This window comes from Seriola lalandi, unplaced genomic scaffold, assembly GCF_002814215.2.
Source record: "Seriola lalandi dorsalis isolate HSWRI2012SDOR001 ecotype SW California unplaced genomic scaffold, Sedor1 jcf7180002054879, whole genome shotgun sequence".
Classification (NCBI taxonomy): Eukaryota; Metazoa; Chordata; class Actinopteri; order Carangiformes; family Carangidae; genus Seriola; species Seriola lalandi.
Window position 1 is genome coordinate 491,721 of NW_019525432.1, and position 22,303 is coordinate 514,023.

The window sequence follows — 22,303 nt, forward strand, 5'->3', positions numbered from 1 at the left end:
ACTGACGTTTTTTACCTTACTATACTATGACTTTTTATGCCTTACTATATTATGTTGTTTTTATGACTTTTTATGCCTTATTATACTATGACATTTTTATGACTTTTTATACCTTACTGTCATTTTTATGCCTTAATATAATCCGACTTTTTTTGCCTTACCATACTATGACGTTTCAATGACTTGTTATACCTTACTATACTGTTTTTATGACTTTTTTACATTCTTATGCCCTACTATATGACTTATGTTTCACTATACTATGGCTCTTTTTGCGTTACTACAGGACGACTTTATATTTCTCTCTGCACTATTACTTTCATAGCGATTTTTATGACTTAATGTAATACGTTTTTCATCATCTGGACTGATCGGTGCACTGTAAAAAACTGAGATGCCAAAGTCGATCATCTTTTTTTTTTAATCACAAAAATCAATATTGATATTGCGTGATTTATTAGAGCAAATTTACCAGGTCCCAGCACGCCAAAATGTCACCTAGTTAACAAAGGTGTCGGTGGAAATGGCTTTTAGCTCTTCTCATCAACAACTTTATGTTTATGCTACTTTTCCATTTCAGTTTTAATCAAATTTGTGTACAATTTAGCTTTTTAAATGAAAAAATAAAGAAATAAAAGAAAACACAAAACAATGCATAAAGAAACAAAATGTAAAACATGGTACATGTGTTCATTATGTTTAATTTTCAAATAACTGATGGCAAGATGAGGATATTTACATGTGGAAATATGTAAGATCTGTACAAAGAAATATACATGCAAAGATAAAAAACATAAAAACAAATAGCAAACATGTAATTTATGAAATGGGAAACAAACATGACAAAAGTAAAAGACAAACAATGAAAAAACCCTAAACTGAGGTATCCAGTCCAAGTTTCCTTGTTTCTAACGGTCTGTGCACACCATTAAAATAAATAGAAAGGTAACAGAGGACTGTGACTTCTGTTCCTGGTAGAATCCATTTAAACTTGACATGTCCTAGCCGCCATATTGGATTCATGTATAGTCTGGTGGTTCTCACTTCCAGGAAAGCAAACTAACCAAACTAAAAACCATTCGTTAGTCGCTATTTTTAGGGCAATTTTTTTCTTAATAAGGATCCGGAATTCATGGAAGAAATATTTTGGCAACAAGTATTTGTACATAAAGTTAGAACACCATTTAGTAAATGATGCACCACAATCTCCCATTCAGCATAAATGTCTTTCAATAATCCCCTGCCTTTATATCAAAGAGCACATGAGACTAAATTAACTAATTGTGTTCCTCCAACGTAGTATTTTTAACTAGTGTAAACAATCAGTTGACATGGTCATAGATTATCTAACTCAAGTGAAACATAATCACAATAAAACATTTTTATTAAGTACTATAAAGCTAGAGCAACTTTGGTGTACCAATACTACAGAGGCATACAGTACAAAAAGTGTTAAATTATTTTTTGATCAAACCATAATGATTGTAGATTGTGACCTCTGCCTGGCCTGGAAGTCGTAACACTCAAAGATCAAATAAACACAAACTACCAGCAGTGCTTGCAGTACCAAGTACATGCTTTTCTCTAGATTTATTACAGATACAACAGATGTATTCATAAATAGTTGCATAAAATGTTAAAGCCGCAACATTGCACATGATAATCAAACATAACATACAATGAGTGCATTTACAGTAATTTGTCTTCCTCTGCCTTTCACATTCACTCCCATCTGATTGGCAACCACCGCTGCCAATTAGGCTCCGACAGTCTCTCATCCTGCTGTCCAGAAGCAGGAGTCCAATGTGAGGGGGAAGAAGGCAGAAGTCTATATACAAGGTAAGGCTTAAACATCTCATATCTGCGCAACACAAGTTTGTTCTAGGAAAAGCAAACAATGGATGTCTTCTTCTCAGATTGGACAGTGCAGCATTGTTACTCGCAACATGGTCATCATGGTTTCTTAGATTAGGTACATTATGTAAGCGCAGCCATCAAAAAGCTCTGATCGCACGTATAAATGTCTCAGTTTAAAGTCAAGAAGCTCAGTCACTGTCTACAGAGTCCAAAGTAGCACAGCAACTTTCAACTGATGAGCATTTTCTACAGTTATTGTTTTTTTTTCTCGGAAATGTAGAGACAGTACTTTTCCTTTCTATACATTGTTTCTATAAGAAAGGGCTGCTTCTCAAATGTCTTTGAGTTAACAGTTTAGTGTAAAAGAGCAAAAATGCACGTCTGTGTTCCTCTCTAGCAGCAAGAGGGAGGGCAGTTTGCTCTCAGCGCTATCACTAGCTTCGTTGGCATCACTTTCTCCTGAAAGCTCTGCATCTGTGCAGTGGTGTCAAGGCTCGATCAACTGGCTCTTCTGATCATCTTTAACTCTTGCAAAGGAAAATAAATTACTTCATAAAGTTTTTTTTTTTTTTTTTTTTTAAGATTTTTGTTCACTTAACTACAAAATCTGTTGAGTTGAATCCAGCAAGCAGCAGTAGACAACGGCATCCATTAATTTATGTGGTAGGAGAGAACTCTGTTCTCTAGGGCTCTGATTGGCTGAAGACCTCAACAGGTCTGTTAAAGTTGATAAAAGGACCACAGGACTTTAGTAAATCAACATTCTGTGAAAGAGGATAAGATCAGCATTCATTGTTTCTCCTTCTTTTACATCTAGACAATCAAGATGCTCAACTCCAAAGGAATCTGCAGCCCCTGTGGACAACAAGCTGAAGTGTGTCCAGTTTTTCCTGCTGTGGTCTGGTCAGACTGTTGAGGTGGTGCAGGGCTGGGAGTTGGTTTGGAATTGCGTATCCTCACTCAGGCTTCAAACTCGGGGTTGAAGGCGACTTTGGATGAAGCTCCTGACACCTCCAATGGACCGGGCGTCAGTCTGGTGTTTCCTCCTGTCTATGAAGGAGATGAGGCGGGAGGTGTCCAAGCAGCCCTCTGCTCTGGCCCGGCCGTCAGCCAGACCAGCCTGCAGCCACGGCTCCTGAAGGCAGAGCCCAGCTAGAGGCCTCCTGCCGGGGTCGGTCCTCAGAAGCAGGCAGACGAAGTCTCGGGCTGCCTGACTGACACCCTGGAAGTAATCCCTGGGGAAGCTGAAGTCCAGCCGGCAGATGTTAAGGCAGGTCTCCTCGGCACTCTCGTCAAGGAAGGGGGAGGCGCCGCTCAGCAGCACATAGGTCACCACGCCCAGGCTCCACAAGTCAGAGGTCAGCGACACCGGCTCCCCGAGGACCAACTCTGGAGAGGCAAACTCAGGGCTGCCCAGCAGAGGGTGAACATAGTGGGCACTGTTGAGCTGGACAGCGTCACCAAAGTCTGTGAGTTTGACTGTTGGCTGGCCGCTGGAGCTGTGAGTCACCAGCAGGTTCTCAGGCTAGAACAAGAAAACAAAGAAAAAGTCAAGAATCTCCATTAGCCTTCTTTACTTGACTCTAATTATATTATATATTAATTCAACCCATCAGTCAGGACTCCAGTCTTCTGAAGTGAACCCATTTGTTTTTTTTACAGGTGAAACATAATGCAAATCCTGAAGTATACTTCAGGACGTTCAGCGTCGTTTTTCTTTGAATGTTGAGGGTCAACCTCAACATTCAAAGAAAAACGACGATCTAACTAAGACTGGAAATGCACTGTGTGGCCTTTAACCACTATGATGACTAACTATAGAGATGAAGTAGGTGCTCGGTCAGATTAAGTGTTTTGGAATCCAGACCTTTTGTTGTGTGAAGGTAAAACACTTTAAACTTGCAGTCACGGTTAAAGTACTTACTTTTATGTCCAGATGTGCTATCCTGCAGTTATGCAGATAGTGTAAAGCTTCTAAAACATCTCGCAGGTAACAGGCCACTTTCTCCTCTGTCAGATTCCCCCAGCTCACGACGTAGTCCAGCAGACGACCTTGGTCAGCCCTGAAACACACACAATAAATGCAAATGCAAGAAATGCAAGGTTGATCTATGGTGGCTCCTAAAGTATAAACACATATAAGAATGAAAGCACAAACATTTAGGGAAACGAAATCTGGAAATCTAGAAATCTAGAAATGCAAGAAATACAACAACCAAATATGGGAAACACATGCAACAAAGATTTCTACAATGGAAACACTCCGGGATGCTAGGGGGCGTGAAGGGCTCGATTTTGATGATCTGCACTGTCCATCAGGCTTTATGTACCCAACCTAAGTGGTTATTAAGTTTTCATATTTCTCCAGGAAAGAAAGTTACCATTTAGATTTTGAATATGTCATCAATTTATCCAAATAATGTCTGCTTGGAAATTCTCTCAATGCGTGCCATCGTCCTGGGGTGAACAGTTTTATCTCAGCAAGCCTTTTGGTAATTTACTGCCGGCTCTGGTGTATGAAGATATAATTTAGTCTCAGAGTTGAAATATAATATTTGTTGTTGCCAGTTTAAAAGCTAGAGGTAAAGCTGAGTACATAAAAAGTGCATGTTTTATTAGATATATATAGCTGATCATCAGTGCTGCCCGTGTGGATTTTGAGGTTGTTGTATGTACAGATATGTCACCACAGCACCAAACTAAACTATCACCGGGACAACGCTGTGCATTGAGCAACTGCTCTTCACATTTCAGAAAATGTGAAAATTTCCAAACAGACATTATTTGGATAAAGTGACCACATATTATTAAAAAACTAAATGGTTACTTTGTTGCCTGGATAAAATATCAATACTTATTAAATGGTCAGGTACATAAAGCCTGATGGACACTGCTGCTTCTTCTTTTGGCATGTGCCTTCCCCATTTGTATGTGGTTCGGTATTTGTAGTGTGTTTCCTTTACTGTTTATGCCTTTAAGTACTTTGTCCTTAGACGCCACCATACTTATAAGTTAATGAGCTATACAAGGATAGTTTAATTCTAAAACTCCTCGTATAATTTTATTTTGGTCTGTACTCACATCTCCAGGATGAGGACGTAGCTGCTGGGGGTTTCGTACGTGTCTATCAGACTGACTATGTGGGGATGTTGGAGCCTCTGGAGCAGATTGAGTTCCTGAGTCACCCGGTCCCTCCTCATCAACTTCTTGTTCACGTGTTTGACCGCCACCGTACGTTTGCTGCCCTGGTGATCACAACGCTTGACAACAGAGAAACGACCCCTGGTGAAGACAAACAGAGGGAGGGGTCACACAGTAGTTGTTATGGTTGTCATGGTATTATCATAGAGGGCTGAAAGCTAAGATGCTCTATTTGTAACAAAAAGCTAATTTGTTGTATTGTGTTGATTAAAATCTATACATGGGTCTAACTTTGCTAGAATCTACAGAATGATAATAGATAGTGTAAGTAAGATCACATTACCTTCCCAATTCAACCACCTCAGTGTAGTGAGACTCGAAGTTGTCCTTCCAGCTCACTCTGACCCCGTCAGTGGACACAGCTGAGACAAATGACACCACAGACAGTCAGTGAATATCTGTAAGCACCAGCACTGTCACACCTCTGAGGCAGAACTGATACTGTCCGTTTTATTTTGTACCTGCGCCCTTACCTAAGACTCTGAGGCTAGCTGATGACGTTACACTGCCCAGCTCGTTCGTGGCAACACAAGTGTAAACGCCATCATCCTCAGAGGCCACGCCAAGTATCCGCAGCGTCGCTTCACCTGTGTCACTGAAACAAACACACACACGTTCATTTAGTGACCGTCCCATTGCACTGCCTCATGTAATTAACCCCAAAGGCGATATCCAACACAAAATGAGACTCATGCAGTGATACCTGTAGGCGATGCTGAAGTGTCCGTTGTTGGTGAGGTTGCTCTGGTCGGGTCCCTTCCAGGTCACAGTGGCCCGGGGTCGACCACAGACCTTACACCTAAGGGTGACACTCTCGCCGCTGTCACACGTTACATCACTCAGGGGTACGAGGAACTCTGGGGGAACTGGAAGAGCGAAAAAGTCAGAGGTATAATCCTGTTTAAAGCAGTTAAAAGGTGCTTTTGATAAGATGTTGAATTGGTTTTGTTGTAGGTTTTGTTAATTCTACAAACTTCACACTTACCATCATAGATGTAGTTTGGATTTAGAAGCTGAAGACAGAAAAAAAACAAAAACAAAGAAAAAACAAAGCATGAGTGAAAAATACACTGTGGAGCAGAAGCATGACTTAATAGTGTTTCCTCAGATGAAGTGATAAACTCACCTTTACAGAAACTTTATTGGCCAGGCCATCTCTGGACTTCCTGTAACCGTTTTCCAGCTTGGTCTCTTTCTTTGCCTCCTTGTCCTTCTTCTCAGACTTTTTACGGATGCGCAGGGACGTGTGCCAGGATGAAGACTTCCTGCTGGGACAACAAACAAGACTCAAGTCAAATCAAAAAGTTTATTCAAACAAGGCTCAAGCTACTACAAATAAGAGACTGCAAAAATAATAACTCCAATTTGCAGAAAACAGTAAAAATAATTCATACTGGTACAGTTTTTCAGAGCTCTTACTTGATGGATCCCTCGGGACAATCAGGGACGATTGCCGAGGTGTGTCCCAGCACAAATCCGGGGATCCAGCCCTCGGCGGCGGGGCCCTGCTCGGTAGCTGCCCTGAACACTAAGAACATGTTTTGCTGGTTGCTGGCCAAGATCTGGACCACCTCGCCCTGAATGACGCTGATCTCATCCTCCTTCACAGCCATGTAGTCCTGGGTCACCAACATGGTGGATACGCTACTGCTGCTGCTACTTTCACTCTGCATCACAGGGAGGAAGCACGGACATGTAGGAAATAGTGAGTACAAATTCATCTGGTTCGTTGCAGTTAAATGTAAAATCTCTTCAAGGTTTGGAGGCAATAGGTATGATAACACCAGATATCTTTAAATCTAAACTATGGGATGAAATCTCAAGAGGAACACAAGCGAACTAGTTTTGGAAGAAGTGAAAAAGAAGTAGAAAAACAAAGAGGATAAACACTGAAAACAGTCTTCGAAAAAGATTAGAGTGAAGACAAAACACGAGCGAGTCAATATTTTCTTCTTGAAAAAAGTGGATGAAGAAAGGCAGGAATAAGATGAAGATTTCCATTTCACTCGTCTTTGCTCTGCAGCTCCAGGCAAAGACGAGATGAGGAACGTTAGCTTGAATGAGAGGATCTTGGTCGAGTACGTTTGCAGGCGAACCACAAACGTTGGAGGTTAGTGGCAGGAAAAGTAGATTTGAGTAACACACCATGAAGACAGCAGGAGGTGAAGGACGGCCAGGAGGAAGTCAGGTGTTAGTATAAGCTTTGTTAGAAGTAAGAAATCTAGAAACAGCCTTGAAAGTGAATCACTGAAGAGCTGAACAAGGTCCACTAGAGAGGTTTGGAACCTGAAAACATGTTGACAAACTTTTGAGAGAGGATGATGTTGAAGAGCAGTGAAGGTTGTCAGGGATGCGTAGTAGGGGACAGATTAGTAGCGCTGGCTGCAGCAGGACAGGAGACAGCAGGCAGACAGGACAGACCAGGCCTCCCTCTGCCTCGGTGTTAGTCGGAGCAGCACTGGGCAGCAGGTAGTGGTCTTACCCCGTTACTCTGGGTGGACTGGATGGACTGCTCGCTGGCCGATGAGCATGTACTCATGCGGTCTGCCTCCTTGCTGTGCGTGGAGTGCCTGTGGGTTTGGTTCCCAGATCCAGAGCCGGTCTGGATTTGGTTCGAGTTCTGGCGGACCGGACTCTCTCCTGCCTCCCCGGGAAAGGTGAACGAGCCAGGCCGGCTGGCTGGAGAGCCTGGCATAGAGCTCCAGAATCCAGATCCGGACTTCTGGCCGGGGCTGGGAGGGGGAGGAGGGAGGATGTCTTTGCCAAAGCTAGGCGTGGCCATGGGGGGCACGGCTCCAGGCCGCGATTTGGAAGTGGGTGTAGAGGGCAGGGGCCCGACTGTGGCACGGGGAATAGGGGCTACAACGCTGGCAGGAGTGGGGGTCTGTGCTTGGTCCTCGGGGGCCTGGCTGGGGCGCTTGCCCTGCGGGCTACCCCCTGGAGGAAGCAGGGGAGGAGGGACAGGACGAGGGGTTGAACCTGGACCATAAGTGAGCAAAACTCACACCTCAGTCACATCTTTCATTTTGCCATACAGAACAAATTTCACAAATACAGACAGAGTTTCCATACCTGACATCTTGTTGGGGCCGTCGGGGTCGGCCCCGGGGTGGTGGCGTAGGGGCTGGGGCAGGCGGGAGGGCTGGGGAATTCTGGAGGGCCGACGAGAACCACCCTGGGGTCCTGAAGGGATGGAACTGCCCTGGGAGCTTCCACCTCCAACTCCAGGGGACGCACTGGACCCACCGCTGCCTCCACCTGGCGCTGCCATGCTGGGTACACATGAGCCACCGCTCGCCCCTACATGGTTCCTCTGATACTCTATTGGTGAGGTCAGAGCTGTGATGAGGTATAAAAGAGACGACGGCAAACATGTAGCAAACAGTTCCTTCTATAAAACATGTCCTGTGTGTGTTTGTGTGTCAGTGTACCATTGAGGAAGTTGCGTTGGCTCTCGAGTATCTGGCTGATCTGAAGGGTCCAGACCTCACGCACCCCTGGGTGGGAGGAGTGAAGCACGAAGGATTCCGCGGCGCCGTTGGTCGACCGAGAAGTGAGACTGAACTTACAGGGGTCACCTTCCACATTCTCCTCCAGACCCAGACAGCTCACCTGCAGAGTACAATCACAGGAGAGGTGTCAGGCAATTTCTGAGCTTTAATTGTGGTAATGAGTAAATTAGTGTAATATTTTTTATTTGATCAATTATTCTTCTCTTAAACTTGCATTTTTATTCTTTTATTCTCTTTCCTTAATTGACCTACTCTTCTGTAACATACTAACAGAAGCTTAAAGGTTCACCACCTAGAAAAAAAAACATATCTGACTAAAACTTCAAAATAAAAGCTCGCACAAACAGCAATGAAGATCCTTTTCATGTTGCATAACATGACAGTCTTTTTCTCAAAAGAAAATGCCTAAATTGCACTGGTGAAGCAGTGAGAGGAACGACTAACACACATCATATATCCATTACCTTAATGCTGTTCTTGTAGAGAAAGCCAGGCAGGGAGAAGCCTTTCTTTTTATCGAGGGGCTCGCTGAAGATGACCAGCTGCTCAAAGAGGAAGACTCTCCTCTCCTTCATCCGGCCGAGCAGACTGCCCTCTGGGTCAGACACCATGAATGTGTCCTGCAGCAAGAGGCGGCCCTGAGCCACGATCTTACCCTGGAGAGGGAGATGAACGAGATGGGAAGATGGAAAGATCGGTTGTGGGAGAGGAAATGTGAAAATGTAACTGAGAAGTTAAGTCCGGGTGAACATATGAAGAGAATACTGTATTAGTGTAAAGCATAATTTTCAATCACAATTTAATGTAATTTCTTACATCAAATCCCTGAAGCCGGCCAACATTCATCATGTCATTACACCTTTTCGGCACAATGCACATGACCTCCACTGCTTTCTGTAAGAGTCAAACATGACCAGAAGGTTGATGGAGTTTTTGAATATGTTTTGTTTCTTGATTTTAAACATTTAACAAGAGCTTTAAGTTTTCTTATCTTACCTCCAACTCCATAGACTCCAGCCCAGCCTTTTTAGAGTGTTTCAGGAAATCCTACAACAGGGAAAAAAAAAAAAAAACGTGTGTTAAGAAAACAGAACTCAACAATTTACTCTTTAAAAATCAGTGCAGCTTTCAGATGGCAGAGATGTATATTTATAGACGGCAGACTGGGACAAACTGTACAATAATATGGATGATAAAAGAAAGGGGGAGCAGCAGCTGGAGCTCTGGCACCCCCTGCTGTACTGTAACACACCAACCTTGAGCAGCAGCTGGTACTTCATGATCCTCTGGACCGGCTTGATGAGCAGGTCTGTGATCTGCAGTCTGTGTCCCAGCTGCTGCTTCAGGTCCTGCAAAGACAGAGGTTAATTGAGACATTGAAAGCAAGATGTTGGTTTGTAGTGTCTGATTATCATAAAAATAATGGGCTCATACCTCGAAGTAGGTGTCGATGTACTCTGAGACGATGTGCTCCGACTTGGGCTTGTTCTGACAGTACACTACGTACATGTTCAGTCTCCGTTCCTGGGTGTAGAGAACACACACAATTACAACAGGATTGAGTGTGTACGAGAAAAGCAGAAGTTAGAAATAAGAGTTGTTCCCATAGTGATATTAGTAGCAGAAATTCACTGTGGTCAAACCTGTTTGAGAAAGAGCGGTCCCAGTCTGTCAGGGTCCTCCAGGCATTTCTCCAACTCCGCGAGGAAGAAGCTGAGCAGGACAGGGAGAGCAAAGAGAAGGAAGTGAGTGACTGTGCAAGTGATTCTGATCCGAGGAAGCTCTCCATCATCTGGACGTGTGTGCCACGTACTCTTTGTGCCAGTCGTAGATCTGGTGGATGTTGCCAAACACGATTTTGTCTTTCCCTTTCATATCATCGGGGACGCCCTCCTCCTTCATCCGGCTCATGTAGCCCTTAGGACGGAGACACACGCGTTAACAATAATTTACAACAGGGAGGCTACGAAGTTCAGCAAGTTAATCCAGAAAACTTTCATTGACATTTTAAAATGCCAGATAGAATAAAAAAGCTGAGCGCAGCTCGACTTACTACAGAACCATAAAGATGTTCATATTTTCAGATCTGACAGTATAATAATGTAGAACTAATTAACCAGTCCCACTGCTCATAAAGCATCAACTCACCTCCACCACCAGCCCGAGGTCTCTGACATAATCTCTCTCCGTCTCCACCAACTCCAGCAGAATGTAACTACAGCGAAGAAAGAAAGAATAAAGATGACAGATTTATTAGAATGAAAACTCTCAAAACATCACAGCCTGTAAGCAGAAGGAGACATACTGTCTCTTCTTGAGGACGCTGGTCCTGCGTTCGTCCATCTCTTCAATGGGGGAGGAGGAGGAGAGGAGGGAGTTGTCAGAAGGGTTAAAGGAGGGAGAGCTGCTGTCTCCCTGTTCTACCGACAGAGAGCTGGGTCTGTCCTCCAGAGCCTGCACCGAGAGAAAAAGGTTAAATGATGTAATAAAACTATTAAAAGTACTTTGATCATGTCATCATCGATCATTAAAATGATAATGAAATATGAGATTCATTTTACTTCTCAACTTAAGCTTAATGAAAAAAAATCTAAAAGTTTTAAGTATTAAGTAAAGTATTAAAAAAATATATGTGACACTTGGAATATTTCGCTGTAATGAAGACCTCTGAATTCCTCTACGTTGATACAAATTTCGGATGTGTTCTTTTGTTCCTCTGTTATCCTACCATCTTGCTTTTGACCAGCTCCTCGATGGCGCTCACCAACTCGGCGGCACTGGGCGTTTCCGAACTGGATGGACGGACCGACAGACGAGAGGAGGTCTGCGACGAAAACGGAGAGATGAGAGGAGGGACGAAAAACAAGCATAAGAACCTGATAGTTCATGCAACACAACAACTGTTCCTGCTAACGCTAACTCTGCTACTTTAATCGCCACCATTTTCTCTGTAGGAACAGTTGTATTGACACCAGCCAAAGAGCAATCTATAGTTTAGAATTGATACAAGCTTTTCTTAATTATTAAAATGACACAGGTCATTTAAAGAGATCTTGCGTTAAACAGCAAATTCCTCATCTGTAAAACAGACGATAAATACTCTTATGATCTGTTTTAATGGGAAAACTTCAAAGCTGATTGAACCCATGAATGTGAACCTGCATGTAATACGTTTAGTCCATAGATGAACAGCAAAAGAAATGGCTTAATATTATTTTATGGTTAAAGGACATGCTTAAGTTTTGTTAAGATTCATTTCAAGATTAGCTTCTGTTAGTAGTCTATTAGTTTTATTATAACTGAATGAGTTACTTCAGTCATTTGCACGAGTGATGGCTTAGTGAAAATGTTTGTTAAAATGTTCAATGCTGTAATCTAAAGAGAAATCCAAAAAGTAGCTTCCACTAGTGGAACCCCCAGTGCAAAGGGGTTTTAAAGCTAAAGGTTACAAGAAAGTGCAAAGAAAAAGTTCATGAACTTTAAAAAACTGTCAGTGAAAAGGTAAAAACATGAGGCTGAAAGTCGGGTGAACGAGATGAAGTTGAAGAAGTGAAATGTCAGAGAAAAGTGATGGGGAGAAGGTCAGGAAAAAAAAAAAAAGAAAAAAGAAGTGATGTTTGAATAGAGGATGTTTCCGTTGCTTTCTCAGGTGATGATGAACAGCCTCTGAAATAAAGAAAGGATGCTCACAGAGCGAGAATGAAAGAGGTATATGTATGTATGTATGTAGATATAGTTCAGGAGACTCTCACCCTTGCTGTGCTGTGCTTCAAGACTTTCCCCAATTAGGTTTTCTGGGTGAGGCTGTGTGCCCTTCTGGCCTCGCCAGCGTTTAGAAGATGCCAATTACTCGCATGGGTAATGAGGTTAACGCACAGAGGGTAAAAGGGAGATGAGGACGAGTGGGCAGGGCGGGTGAGGAACGGGGGGGTGGTGGTGGTGGTGGTGGTGGGGGGGTGATGGGAACAGGAGGGCTTTTGAATTTTCACCTCAGTGTGGGGTCATATTTAGATTATTATCCGGGGGAGCTGCCTGCTCAGCTGACAGGATATCTTACCGACTCTCCTCTTTGTGTTTATATTGAGTATTTGTTTCTTTTTAAACCTCACTTACCAACCTCCTCCCATCCTATGAACGATAAACATGCAGGAAAAAAAAGCTGCAGTCCTGTGGTTTTTCTAGCCAGGCATCACGAGATTCTAAATATCCTCAAAATTTATAGAAGTTAGCCTTCTGAGCTTTTCTACTGCCTTCCCTCTTTATCTACATTTCCCTTCGTGCCCTTGCTCATCTGCCAGGCGACTCTCCATTACAGCGGGGTGTTGAAGAAACAGGGCAGAAAGTCCAAGTCAAAACAAGTCAAACTAAAAAAAGATGGAAGGAAAAAAAAAACTGCACTAAAGAAATGCAGGAATGTTTAAGAGTTCAGAAAAATACAAAAGTTAAGAAGAGTGACTTTTAGGGGACAGAGAGGGGTGCATATTAAAAAGAAGAAAGTCTAAAAAAAAAAGCTGCTAGCTTAATTTCCTTTCACTCTAGAAACTGTGTAGTAACCAAGGAAAAAAAAGGCTTCAGTAAGTAGCGTTTAAAGCTGAAGAGTAGGGGGTAAAAAAGAGAGAATTGAAGAACTTGACCGAGGGAAGAGACAGAGGGGGGAGAGCAGGGCATTTCAGATGGAGAGGTATGGAAACTGAGACAAAGCAAAGACAGGACATAAATCAAGGTAATGCTACAGCATGGCAAACAGCAAACGATACAACCAGGAAACAAAACAAAAGAGAAACAGAAATTAGTGTCAGAGGCGTCTCCACTTAAGACGAGGAGGAGACTTGGACCTGCCTGAAACTTTTCATCGCTTTTTGCTTTAGAAGAGAGAGGGGAGAATATGATGCAACATGCCAAGATAAAATGTTATGCAATACAGAAACTAAGGAGTCACTTAAACACCGTGTCAGGAGATGTTCCTTTTTTTGGAGGGGGGTGGGGGGTGGGGGAGCAGGGGGAGTGGGGAAATGAGCGGAAATGTAACTTTCAAGAACTAAAGATCACAACAGCAATGACAAGAAAGAACCAGTGTAAGTGCTGGATTTATCTTTAAGATAATCATCATGCTGAAATTAGAGGGACAAAGAAAAACAGCTGTTATCCTGCTCATACATCAAAAAAGTATACACGATGTATGGTCTAATGGAAATTAACTGTTTCAGTCCTTAATATTTAGTTTTTAGCCACTGAGTTGACTTGAATACTTATTAGAGATAAAAGCTGTTGCCTCAGGCTTGTTGACTCAATTTTTAAAAGCTTCAACCACTGTAAGTTACAAGAACAAACAGAGAAATGAACTAAATTTGTTATGTGGAAATTTTGTCTGATGACAAAACAGGTAGAGTCAGTGAAAGTTTCTCTCACTTAGATTAAAACTAAGTTCAGAAAACAGTTCAGTCATAATTTTTCCCCTCTGACTCTTCTGCCTTTCCTGTCATCATCTTTGCCCATCTGTCCACCTCCATCCCTTTTCTCTGACCCCTCTCTTCTGTACCCACGGTAACATCCTCCCTCTCCTCACCTTGTCATCCTGTGAGTCCGGCTGCAGCAGGCTGTGCTGCTGGATGGCCATAGGTGGGGGCAGTGGTACTGAGTCAGCACCTTCCTCGCCCTCCTCCTCCCCGCAGCTCTGCATGCCCGAAGAGCTGGACTTGGACAACGTGCCGCTCGACAGGCCTTCGTTACGAACCCTCTGCAACACACATGGATCGCAGAGCAGAAATTAATACACAATACTGCGCAGAGCTGCTCAGGAACCGCTCACTGGACAGAGGTGTATCCACCCACCTCCTCCACAGTCTCGTCCTGAGGTGTAGCGGCACTGTCATCTGAGTCCTTCTGGGAGCCCATTGTCATCTCCCCGCTCTTCCTCATCTCGCGGCTCTTCTTGTGCTTGTGAGCCAGCTTCTTCACGTGGCCATCTGCCTTGCCGCTGCTTAGCCGACGCACTGGGCTGGTGAGCCACTTCCGCAGGGTGTTACCTAGGAAATAGCCCAAATACTTGAACAAACAATTGAAGATAAACCTACCTAAACATGCCTTTTATCTGAAAGATTTCATCTACATTTTGACAGCTGAGAAGCATCTCTATCAAGTAAAATTCAGAGTACACTTCCATCATTGCAGAGGGACTTAGTGGGAATTTTTTAGCTACTAAACAAGCACTATTACTTAACTAAAAATGGAGGCTATTTTTGTGATTAAGCTGAAATTTTGACATTTCTTTTAAGCAGGCACAAGAGAGAATATGGTTCAGGGATCATACCTGGTCGTTTTGGCCCTGGTGAGGTGTGGGAGCCAATGCCATGACCAGGCTGAAGCGTGGCGGACGACCCCGGCATGATGGAGTCATTGCTGCACACTGACAAAGTGTCTGTGATACACAAAGCTACTGTTAATTCTATTTTTTTCCCACAGTATACTGACAAAAGTATCAAAACATTGTTTCAGCCCCCGTGCATAAAACTCCTTAAATGGCGATGCACATACACCCTCCTCCCTCACACCACATACAGCACTGACCTTTGTGGTTGAAGATGCCCTCCATCTCCATGGAGGACCTGGAATGGGCGATACAGAGCATGGAGCAGGGGACCAGGCCCTCTTGGGCTGGCGAGCGGTCTGTGGTCCTGACCAGGCACCAGTCTGGCTTGTCGTGACAGCGCTCCAGAACCTCCACCGTCTGGCCGCGCCGCACAGTCAGCTCATTGCTGTTGCTGGCCATGAAATCGTGTATCACCACAGTCAGCTCACAGCCACCAGAGAGCTGAGGGAGAGAGGATGATCACTAAGACCTGGTCTCCACGTGACACTTCTCCCAGGTACAAGGTGTAGTGATTCAGAATAATATGAAATGTAAAACAGTTCACGGTATCATCAGTGTGCGTGCATCCTCACCTTGTCGCTGTCCAGTGTGTTCTGAGAGGTGCGGGATGCCAGAGAGATGGTGTCTGGTTGGCTGCTGCCTTCACCCTGACTGTCCAGGTCCTCTCCATCCCTAAGAAACACACACACCATCAGTTAAAGGTGAGCGTATGTCTGAAACTGAGTGTAAATGAACTTCACTGTGTGTATTCCCTCATGTGCACTACTTTCTGCTCCCTTAGAAAATCTTAAATTTCAGGTGACGCATGTTTACCTTCGTCCCTTGTGGTGCTTGGCTGTAGTTGCTTTTGGAATATGAATGGGCTCCTTGAGCGCTCCTCTCAGGTGGATGGTGCGCTCCTGGATCACCTCCCGGATGTGCTTGATCCAGTCCTGCTTGTTCTCGATGCTTGACGCCTGTTAATGGTCAATGATGGAGGGAGTTCAACAAGCCAAGAGTTAAGAGTTGTCAGGAAATTAAATTCCTTTGGAAATGTTGTTTCACACTGTGTAGTTCACACAAGTCTGAATTTGCCTCTTGTCATCTCTTATCAACCTTAGTCATTTTACTTTTTTTGTGTTTTTTACAGTCCTCTCCAGCTGTGGACCTCTAGAGCAGCAGTTCCCAACCTTCTGTGTCAGCCGTTCCCCCACAGCCCTCTCAGATTAACTCAAGAGCCTCTTCATCATTTGAACTGATTTGATTTGAACTTGGTGTTATTCATTTAACACACTAGTTATATAAAAGTGGATTCATTTTTTATATAACTGAACAGTTTGGGAAAGTTTTACATTTGTGCAACTAGCTACCACAGCTACACGGCAGAAGCTGGACGTCTCACCCATTTATCCATTACTTTTAGCCATCTATGATAACCGCCACTACTTTTAGCTAGCATTAGCTATTTCAACTGTTTGTTACTTTTAGCTGTTGATATCATCCGCTTCTTCATTAGCTAAATAAATAACTATTCTATTTTTTAAGTGTTTATAACTTTAACTATTTTAACCATAAATTCATCACTTTTAACCAACCTTTAAAAATTTTAATAAATTTGTGTTACTTTAGCTAACTATACGAAGTACTTATTTCAAGTTAGTAAATTTTAGCTAACTGCTAGATAACTAGTTTCCATGCACTCTCAATCACAACACAGTCTTCATGTGTTACAGCAGACTCAATATATGGAGATGTTTCTGTAATAGTATTTTAATTTCTTTTGTCAAATGTGTTGTGTTACTACATAATCTTTCCAAGTGCTCTTTGCCAACTGCAGAAAGTTTCCCCCTGATGTGCAAGTACCCTTGGTTGGGAATCACTGCCCTAGATTATTTTACAACTTTCAGCCCCACACCTGTGGTGGCACTGGGTTAAAGTGGGTTTCTGCTGTGGATCATGTCTGCCGTTAGGTTTTCCTAAGCTCCTGTTCATGAAGAGCGAGGATAAGAGGTGCAAAGAGTTTGTGTTTCAGACTTGTGAGAAGTGGCTGAGGGCTGTGTTGTGGGATAGTTTGTACTCACCATTGCTCCATGTTTGGATCCCTGACTTAGCTTTGAATTTAAAATATAGAATAGAGAATTTCACTGGTTTGGTTTTAGAAGATGTTTACATGACATTTCTTATGCTGACAAAACGGTTTGACATGAGAGAAACGCACAACACTGATAATTTGTGTTCTGACAGCCAATTAAAATGTGTAGCAGATTGTAATGGATGGTGTGCATGTATATGTGTGTGTATGTGAACACGTGTAGTTAGTAATGAGACACACTTAATTTACAATGCACATACGACATGACTGCTTCTCAGCGGTTAGTTTGGTAGTCAATGCTCAGAATTAAATGTTAGGATATTAGCTTCATGCTGTTCCAACGGCTGACACACAAACTTTAATCCATCTGTGACAGTGTTCAACAGGAAGTTTGAAAATATGGGATGGAAAAATCAACTCAGGACTAAATAAATGTATCAATGTTGAAATCAAATAAAAGCTTAGTTTTCTGGCAGAGGAAGATGGCTACTCGTCACTTTGGTAAAGTGGCACAGAGCCAGAATGAGGCGATTGTGGGCGTTCAGGAGTTGAATCGGTGTCAGCAGCGTTGGTGGAAGCACATCAGCCCACAGAAAGAAATTAGAGATACAAACATCCACAGAAAACACAGCCCCAGATATACAGATGTGCCTGTGTTTGTTAAGAGATGGAACGAAGCAGAATCTAACCAGAGGACAGAGGCTTGCACAGAGAGACGGACAGAGAACAGAAAGAAAGAAGAAAGAAATCAGGGAGACAGAGGAGTGTGTGACTACAGAAAGCTTCTTGGCTACCATGAAGCTGCTCATGCAATTAAACAAGATGTCAGAGAGAACAAAGAAAGTTGAGAATATAAGAAGAGAGGCAGGAGAGGGTTGAATGAGAAGAAAGGCGAGAAAAAACTAGGTGAGACCGATATAAAGGTTTTCCAACACATTCGGCCAGCACTGGCCTTTTCCTCCCCATCAGATATTAATCCGTCAGTGACATCCAACACACTCATATAGAAGTTTGTTTGATTGCATATGTATTCTATAAATTAGTATTTTCAGTGTTACTATCTTGTGTTTCAAGACTTCTAAGACTTCTCCCCAGTGATTCTTCCTTTGAAAACCCATATCGGTCGAACCTTAAATGATATTTGAGAAGGAGTCGAAGAGAGGTGGTGTGTTTTACCTTGAGCACAATCTTGTTGTCAGATGTCGGGGTGCGTCCCACCCATAGAGCAAATTTACAGGGGTCTCCTTCAACATGCTCTGTCACCCCCAACTCTGATGTCTGGAGAGAGAGAATAATAATAACAGAGTACAATGGCCATCTGAGAAACTCTCGCTACATTTAAAGTGTGATTTCTTGAGACAATGGAGACTTCAGACTGTCTCAAGTGTTGATTCAATTTGCGGCAATTATATTTACTTGGATTTTGTAATGTACAAATAATGCAGTTAAATTTATGAGGCACAGAGAAACAATAAAAACGTAAATTACATCATCTACTAATCAAGAACTTCTTTAAAAGCCTTTCATTACACTGGTCTTTATTCTGTTAAAGAAGTTAAGCAAAGACAAACTTCAATACGTTTATTTGACCATCATTTACTTACAAAGAGTTTGCTCTTATAGATGTATTTGCTCCTGCCATTTGAGTCCTTGACCTCCTTGCTGAAGACCAGGGACATCTCAAACAGGAAGAGGTGGCGCTCTCGACCCTTACGGATCAGAGTCTTTGGATCCCAGACCTGGAAGGACTCCTGGAGGATGAGCTCGCCCTGAGACTCAATGTTTTCATCAAAACCTGGAGGAAGGAGAGGATGTTGGCATGAAAAAAACATGTTGTTGCCTGATTTATGTTGATGGCGAGTTATAATTTGATAAGAGGTAAACATTCAACAGTAAAAGATTAAAATCAAAGCAACATAAATAACGAATAGAGTGTTTTCATCACCTTCCAGCATAGAGAGGTGCATGGCATCGTTGGCTTTCTTAGGAACACTGAGCATCACCTCGAGGCCGTCCTTGATCTCTCCTTTACCTTCTTCACAGCAAGTCAGCAGCTCCTAAACACACACACACACACACACACACACACACACACACACACAGAAACCATGACAACAGGAACCGTAGAGATGGCAACCACAGCAGTGTGACGTGGTCAGGGGGGCTACCTTTAGCAGGAGCTGATACTTGGTGATTCTCTGCACAGGCTTGATCAGGTAGGAAGAGATGGAGTTGGCCAGTCGGTGCCTCTGTTGAATTTCCTGTCAACACCCACACAGAGACGTGATGCGATCGCACGCAACCGACGACGACAAATCCAGTTTCTTTTTAATGACCACAGGTGATACTCACATCAAAGTAGTTCCCAGCATGCTCCAGGATGAGCTGGGTGGAGTCGGGTTTGTTCTTACAGTAGTTCACATACATCTGGAACTTATCAGCCTGGAGGAGGAGAGAAAGTGTTTGAAGGTTGAGCATCTTTCATGAAGGTACAGGCATTCAATCATACTTAAAACCTACAACCTGTAAGCTAAATTTTTGCCAAATTCCAGAAACATTAAGGATTTATGCATCTAAATCTCCATTGACACAGTACAAGAACACATAACACATACCCATGTGACGAAGCAATGGCCGACATCCTCTGGTAGCTGCTCGTACTTCTCCAACTCTTTAAGAAAGATGCTGACAAAACAAGGAGAGAGAGACTGAAATGTGAGAAACAGCAAAGTCACAAAAGCTTTATTAGATGAAAAGTGTTTCCAAAATGAAAATTGGATTTTACTTTGATCCAGATCTGATGTGTATCTGATGTGAGACCCTGCGATACTTGCTTGCAAGGCTGATTTAAAATTTAATTTTAGATAAAGCACAGAATGACTAAACTCCAAAAAATGTGTTTCTTACTTATGGTGGAATTCATAAAGGTCCTGCATGTTTCCAAAGATGATGTGCTCCTTGTTGATGATTCCTGGAGGAATCTCCTCAACTCCACTGGTCATCTCCCACAGGTAGGTCTGCACCGAGACAAGAAAAAAAAAAAAAAAAGACAAAGCCAATCAAAAACTTTGACAGGGTTCTGATACATTTTCACATTTTCGTGTGTTGTTGCACAACTTGCACATGAAACAGGTTAACAGTGGTGGGTTGTGAAGCTGAACTCACATCCATGCACTCCCGCAGGTCTCGCACGTAGGCTTTTTCTGTCTGAATCAGCTCTGCCATGATGAACCTAGACACACACACACACACACACACACACAAAAAGACACACACATGCACAATATTAGCAATTGTCATACTGTCCTCATCCACACATTGATATATCACCATGCCGATAGCTCCCTTTCAGCCTGTCTCCTCCGTCCATTTACGCTAATGAATAATGAAAGAGTTACAGGCCATAAAACTTGGCCATAAACCAGCCATGAATGAAGCAAATCACGCTCATGATTTGTGCTGCTCATATAAAATGACACAGTCTCCTTTTCCTGTACACTACATGTAGATCCATTTGTTCTCTAGTGGAGCTTGACTGTTGTGTCTGCAGTTCTCGCGCTGACACAGCAGAGAGGAGGGTGCATGGAGGGGGGAGGTTTAAATCACACAAATCCATTATGTATGTACGTTTACACTGAACGCACTCAGTCTCTTATTCAGAACCGCTTACAACTATTCAGAAAGTGGGGGTTCAGCACTGACATTGCTGTTGACAAGGACACTGACGAGCACAATGAATGACCCTGGGAACATTTTAGTAACCGCTCGGGCCGCTCTGCTGCGAAATTTGGGCGCAGAGCCAGTCATTCAATTTCTCGTGCTTTGCAGCAATAAAACATTTCCAAGAGGAGGTAAAATGCTGTGAAAATGCTGGCTAGCTACTATTTGTTTAGTTTGAAGGCATAGCACGTAGTGCTCACAAGTGCAGCTTTTTTACAGTTTTATTGGCACAACCTTTTTAATTTACTAAATTATTCTGAAGAAACCATTCTGTTTGGAAAAAGCCATGTCTGATATCTGAAACTGTGACGTTAACAAGGAAGTGGGGACGTACTCCTTTCTGCGTGCCGACTTGCGCTTCTCCTCGTTTAGCTCATGGGCGGCATCCCTCAGCTTGACCTCTGACCCTGGAGCTGTGGCTGGGATGATGTCCAGCTGGAGATCCTTGCTCTGACACAGATGGAGGCAAAGTAAGAGATTAAGTGATTTCAAGAGACAGACTACAGAAGTGAGAGCGTGGATTGGCCAGTGTTCTGCACATGTAAACTCCTGACGAAGCACACGGCCACTTACTGCCTTGTTAGAGTCCGAGGAGATGCCCAGGGCTTTCTCCAGGCTGCAGCGGTACTTGTCCATGCGCAGGGAGAAGTCTCGGTACCGTTTGTCCACAGCCGTCACCCATTTTTTGATCTCGCCGGCGTGACTGTGGCCTTTCTCGCAGAAGCCGTCGGCCAACTGGATCAGCAGCTTCACACGCTCCTTAGTTTGCTGAAGAAAAGGACCAGAGAGAGAGAGTGTTACATGTATGCACACGTATACACACATTAACATGATTCTTTGTGTGTGTGTGTGTGTGTGTGTGTGTGTGTCTGTGTGTGAGCCTAACCTTGGCTGTGATGTGGAAGTCCTCATGCTCCTTCAGCAGTTCCTGTGTGTGGTGGATACTCGAGCCAGTGGAGGTGTGTGTGGACAGGTAAAACTCCCCAGTGTCGTGAATCCACTCCAGAGCCTAAACACACACAAAGGATACAGACAGTGGAAGTGTTTACTTTCTGTCTTGTTTCAACCTAAACTGAATTATGTGTTCATCTTTTGTTTTTGTTTTTTTGTACCTGTTTGGCGCTGCGTTCAAACACCACATACTGTTGACACTGGTCCAGCCGTCGTTTCCTCATGGTCCAGAAGTGGAGAACACGATTCTCTCTCTGCAGTAGCTCGTTGAGGATGTCTGAACACGAGAGAATCACAGAAAACACTCAGAATTCAGACATTCAGCAACATAACTTGCACACAGGCAATACCCAACAAGAACCCAGATCTGTTCAAGAGCTTTTCTGCCTTTGGATGTCGGCAAGAGAAGAAGTACTGAAGACAGAAGATACTGAAATATGTTATCAGTCATGTTCACTAACATTACAAAAAGTGGTAATATGTACAGTGGTTAAGTGTCATATAATAACTGATTGAATAATTAATGAATAGTTACTCTGCTGTGATATATTTTGATTTTATAAATTAACAAAAACTACTCTCTACTATCATTCATATGCATTGCTTTTGAAGTAGCATAGG

The 22,303-nt window shown here is 43.1% G+C and overlaps 1 protein-coding gene across 6 annotated transcripts in view; it reads right to left on the reverse strand.

Moving 5' to 3' along the window:
- Positions 1–402: 402 nt before the first annotated feature.
- The window catches only part of trioa (trio Rho guanine nucleotide exchange factor a), a 73,979-nt gene continuing 52,078 nt past the window's right edge, over positions 403–22,303 (reverse strand). Inside the window, exons 23-63 of one of the 6 annotated variants that reach the window (XM_023428556.2) lie at positions 21,844–21,959; positions 21,618–21,740; positions 21,305–21,499; positions 21,066–21,181; positions 20,177–20,243; positions 19,919–20,028; positions 19,627–19,696; positions 19,364–19,453; positions 19,180–19,272; positions 18,957–19,068; positions 18,616–18,806; positions 18,188–18,289; positions 17,001–17,030; positions 15,754–15,896; positions 15,513–15,612; positions 15,138–15,381; positions 14,881–14,988; positions 14,403–14,596; positions 14,137–14,307; positions 11,299–11,394; positions 10,876–11,024; positions 10,719–10,785; positions 10,384–10,487; positions 10,214–10,283; positions 10,005–10,094; positions 9,827–9,919; positions 9,567–9,617; positions 9,387–9,464; positions 9,035–9,226; positions 8,490–8,670; positions 8,131–8,379; positions 7,541–8,037; positions 6,478–6,725; positions 6,185–6,326; positions 6,044–6,071; positions 5,762–5,924; positions 5,532–5,653; positions 5,342–5,420; positions 4,939–5,139; positions 3,782–3,920; positions 403–3,382 (exon numbers count right to left, since the gene is read on the reverse strand). In XM_023428556.2, coding sequence (XP_023284324.1) covers positions 2,825–3,382; positions 3,782–3,920; positions 4,939–5,139; positions 5,342–5,420; positions 5,532–5,653; positions 5,762–5,924; positions 6,044–6,071; positions 6,185–6,326; positions 6,478–6,725; positions 7,541–8,037; positions 8,131–8,379; positions 8,490–8,670; positions 9,035–9,226; positions 9,387–9,464; positions 9,567–9,617; positions 9,827–9,919; positions 10,005–10,094; positions 10,214–10,283; positions 10,384–10,487; positions 10,719–10,785; positions 10,876–11,024; positions 11,299–11,394; positions 14,137–14,307; positions 14,403–14,596; positions 14,881–14,988; positions 15,138–15,381; positions 15,513–15,612; positions 15,754–15,896; positions 17,001–17,030; positions 18,188–18,289; positions 18,616–18,806; positions 18,957–19,068; positions 19,180–19,272; positions 19,364–19,453; positions 19,627–19,696; positions 19,919–20,028; positions 20,177–20,243; positions 21,066–21,181; positions 21,305–21,499; positions 21,618–21,740; positions 21,844–21,959 — 5,972 coding nt within the window. In that variant the 3' untranslated portion in view covers positions 403–2,824. Of the gene's footprint in view, positions 3,383–3,781; positions 3,921–4,938; positions 5,140–5,341; positions 5,421–5,531; positions 5,654–5,761; positions 5,925–6,043; positions 6,072–6,184; positions 6,327–6,477; positions 6,726–7,540; positions 8,038–8,130; positions 8,398–8,489; positions 8,671–9,034; positions 9,227–9,386; positions 9,465–9,566; positions 9,618–9,826; positions 9,920–10,004; positions 10,095–10,213; positions 10,284–10,383; positions 10,488–10,718; positions 10,786–10,875; positions 11,025–11,298; positions 11,395–14,136; positions 14,308–14,402; positions 14,597–14,880; positions 14,989–15,137; positions 15,382–15,512; positions 15,613–15,753; positions 15,897–17,000; positions 17,031–18,187; positions 18,290–18,615; positions 18,807–18,956; positions 19,069–19,179; positions 19,273–19,363; positions 19,454–19,626; positions 19,697–19,918; positions 20,029–20,176; positions 20,244–21,065; positions 21,182–21,304; positions 21,500–21,617; positions 21,741–21,843; positions 21,960–22,303 lie in introns of all 6 variants that reach the window. The other 5 variants (XM_023428558.2, XM_023428555.2, XM_023428554.2 and 2 more) reach the window with 5 other exon arrangements.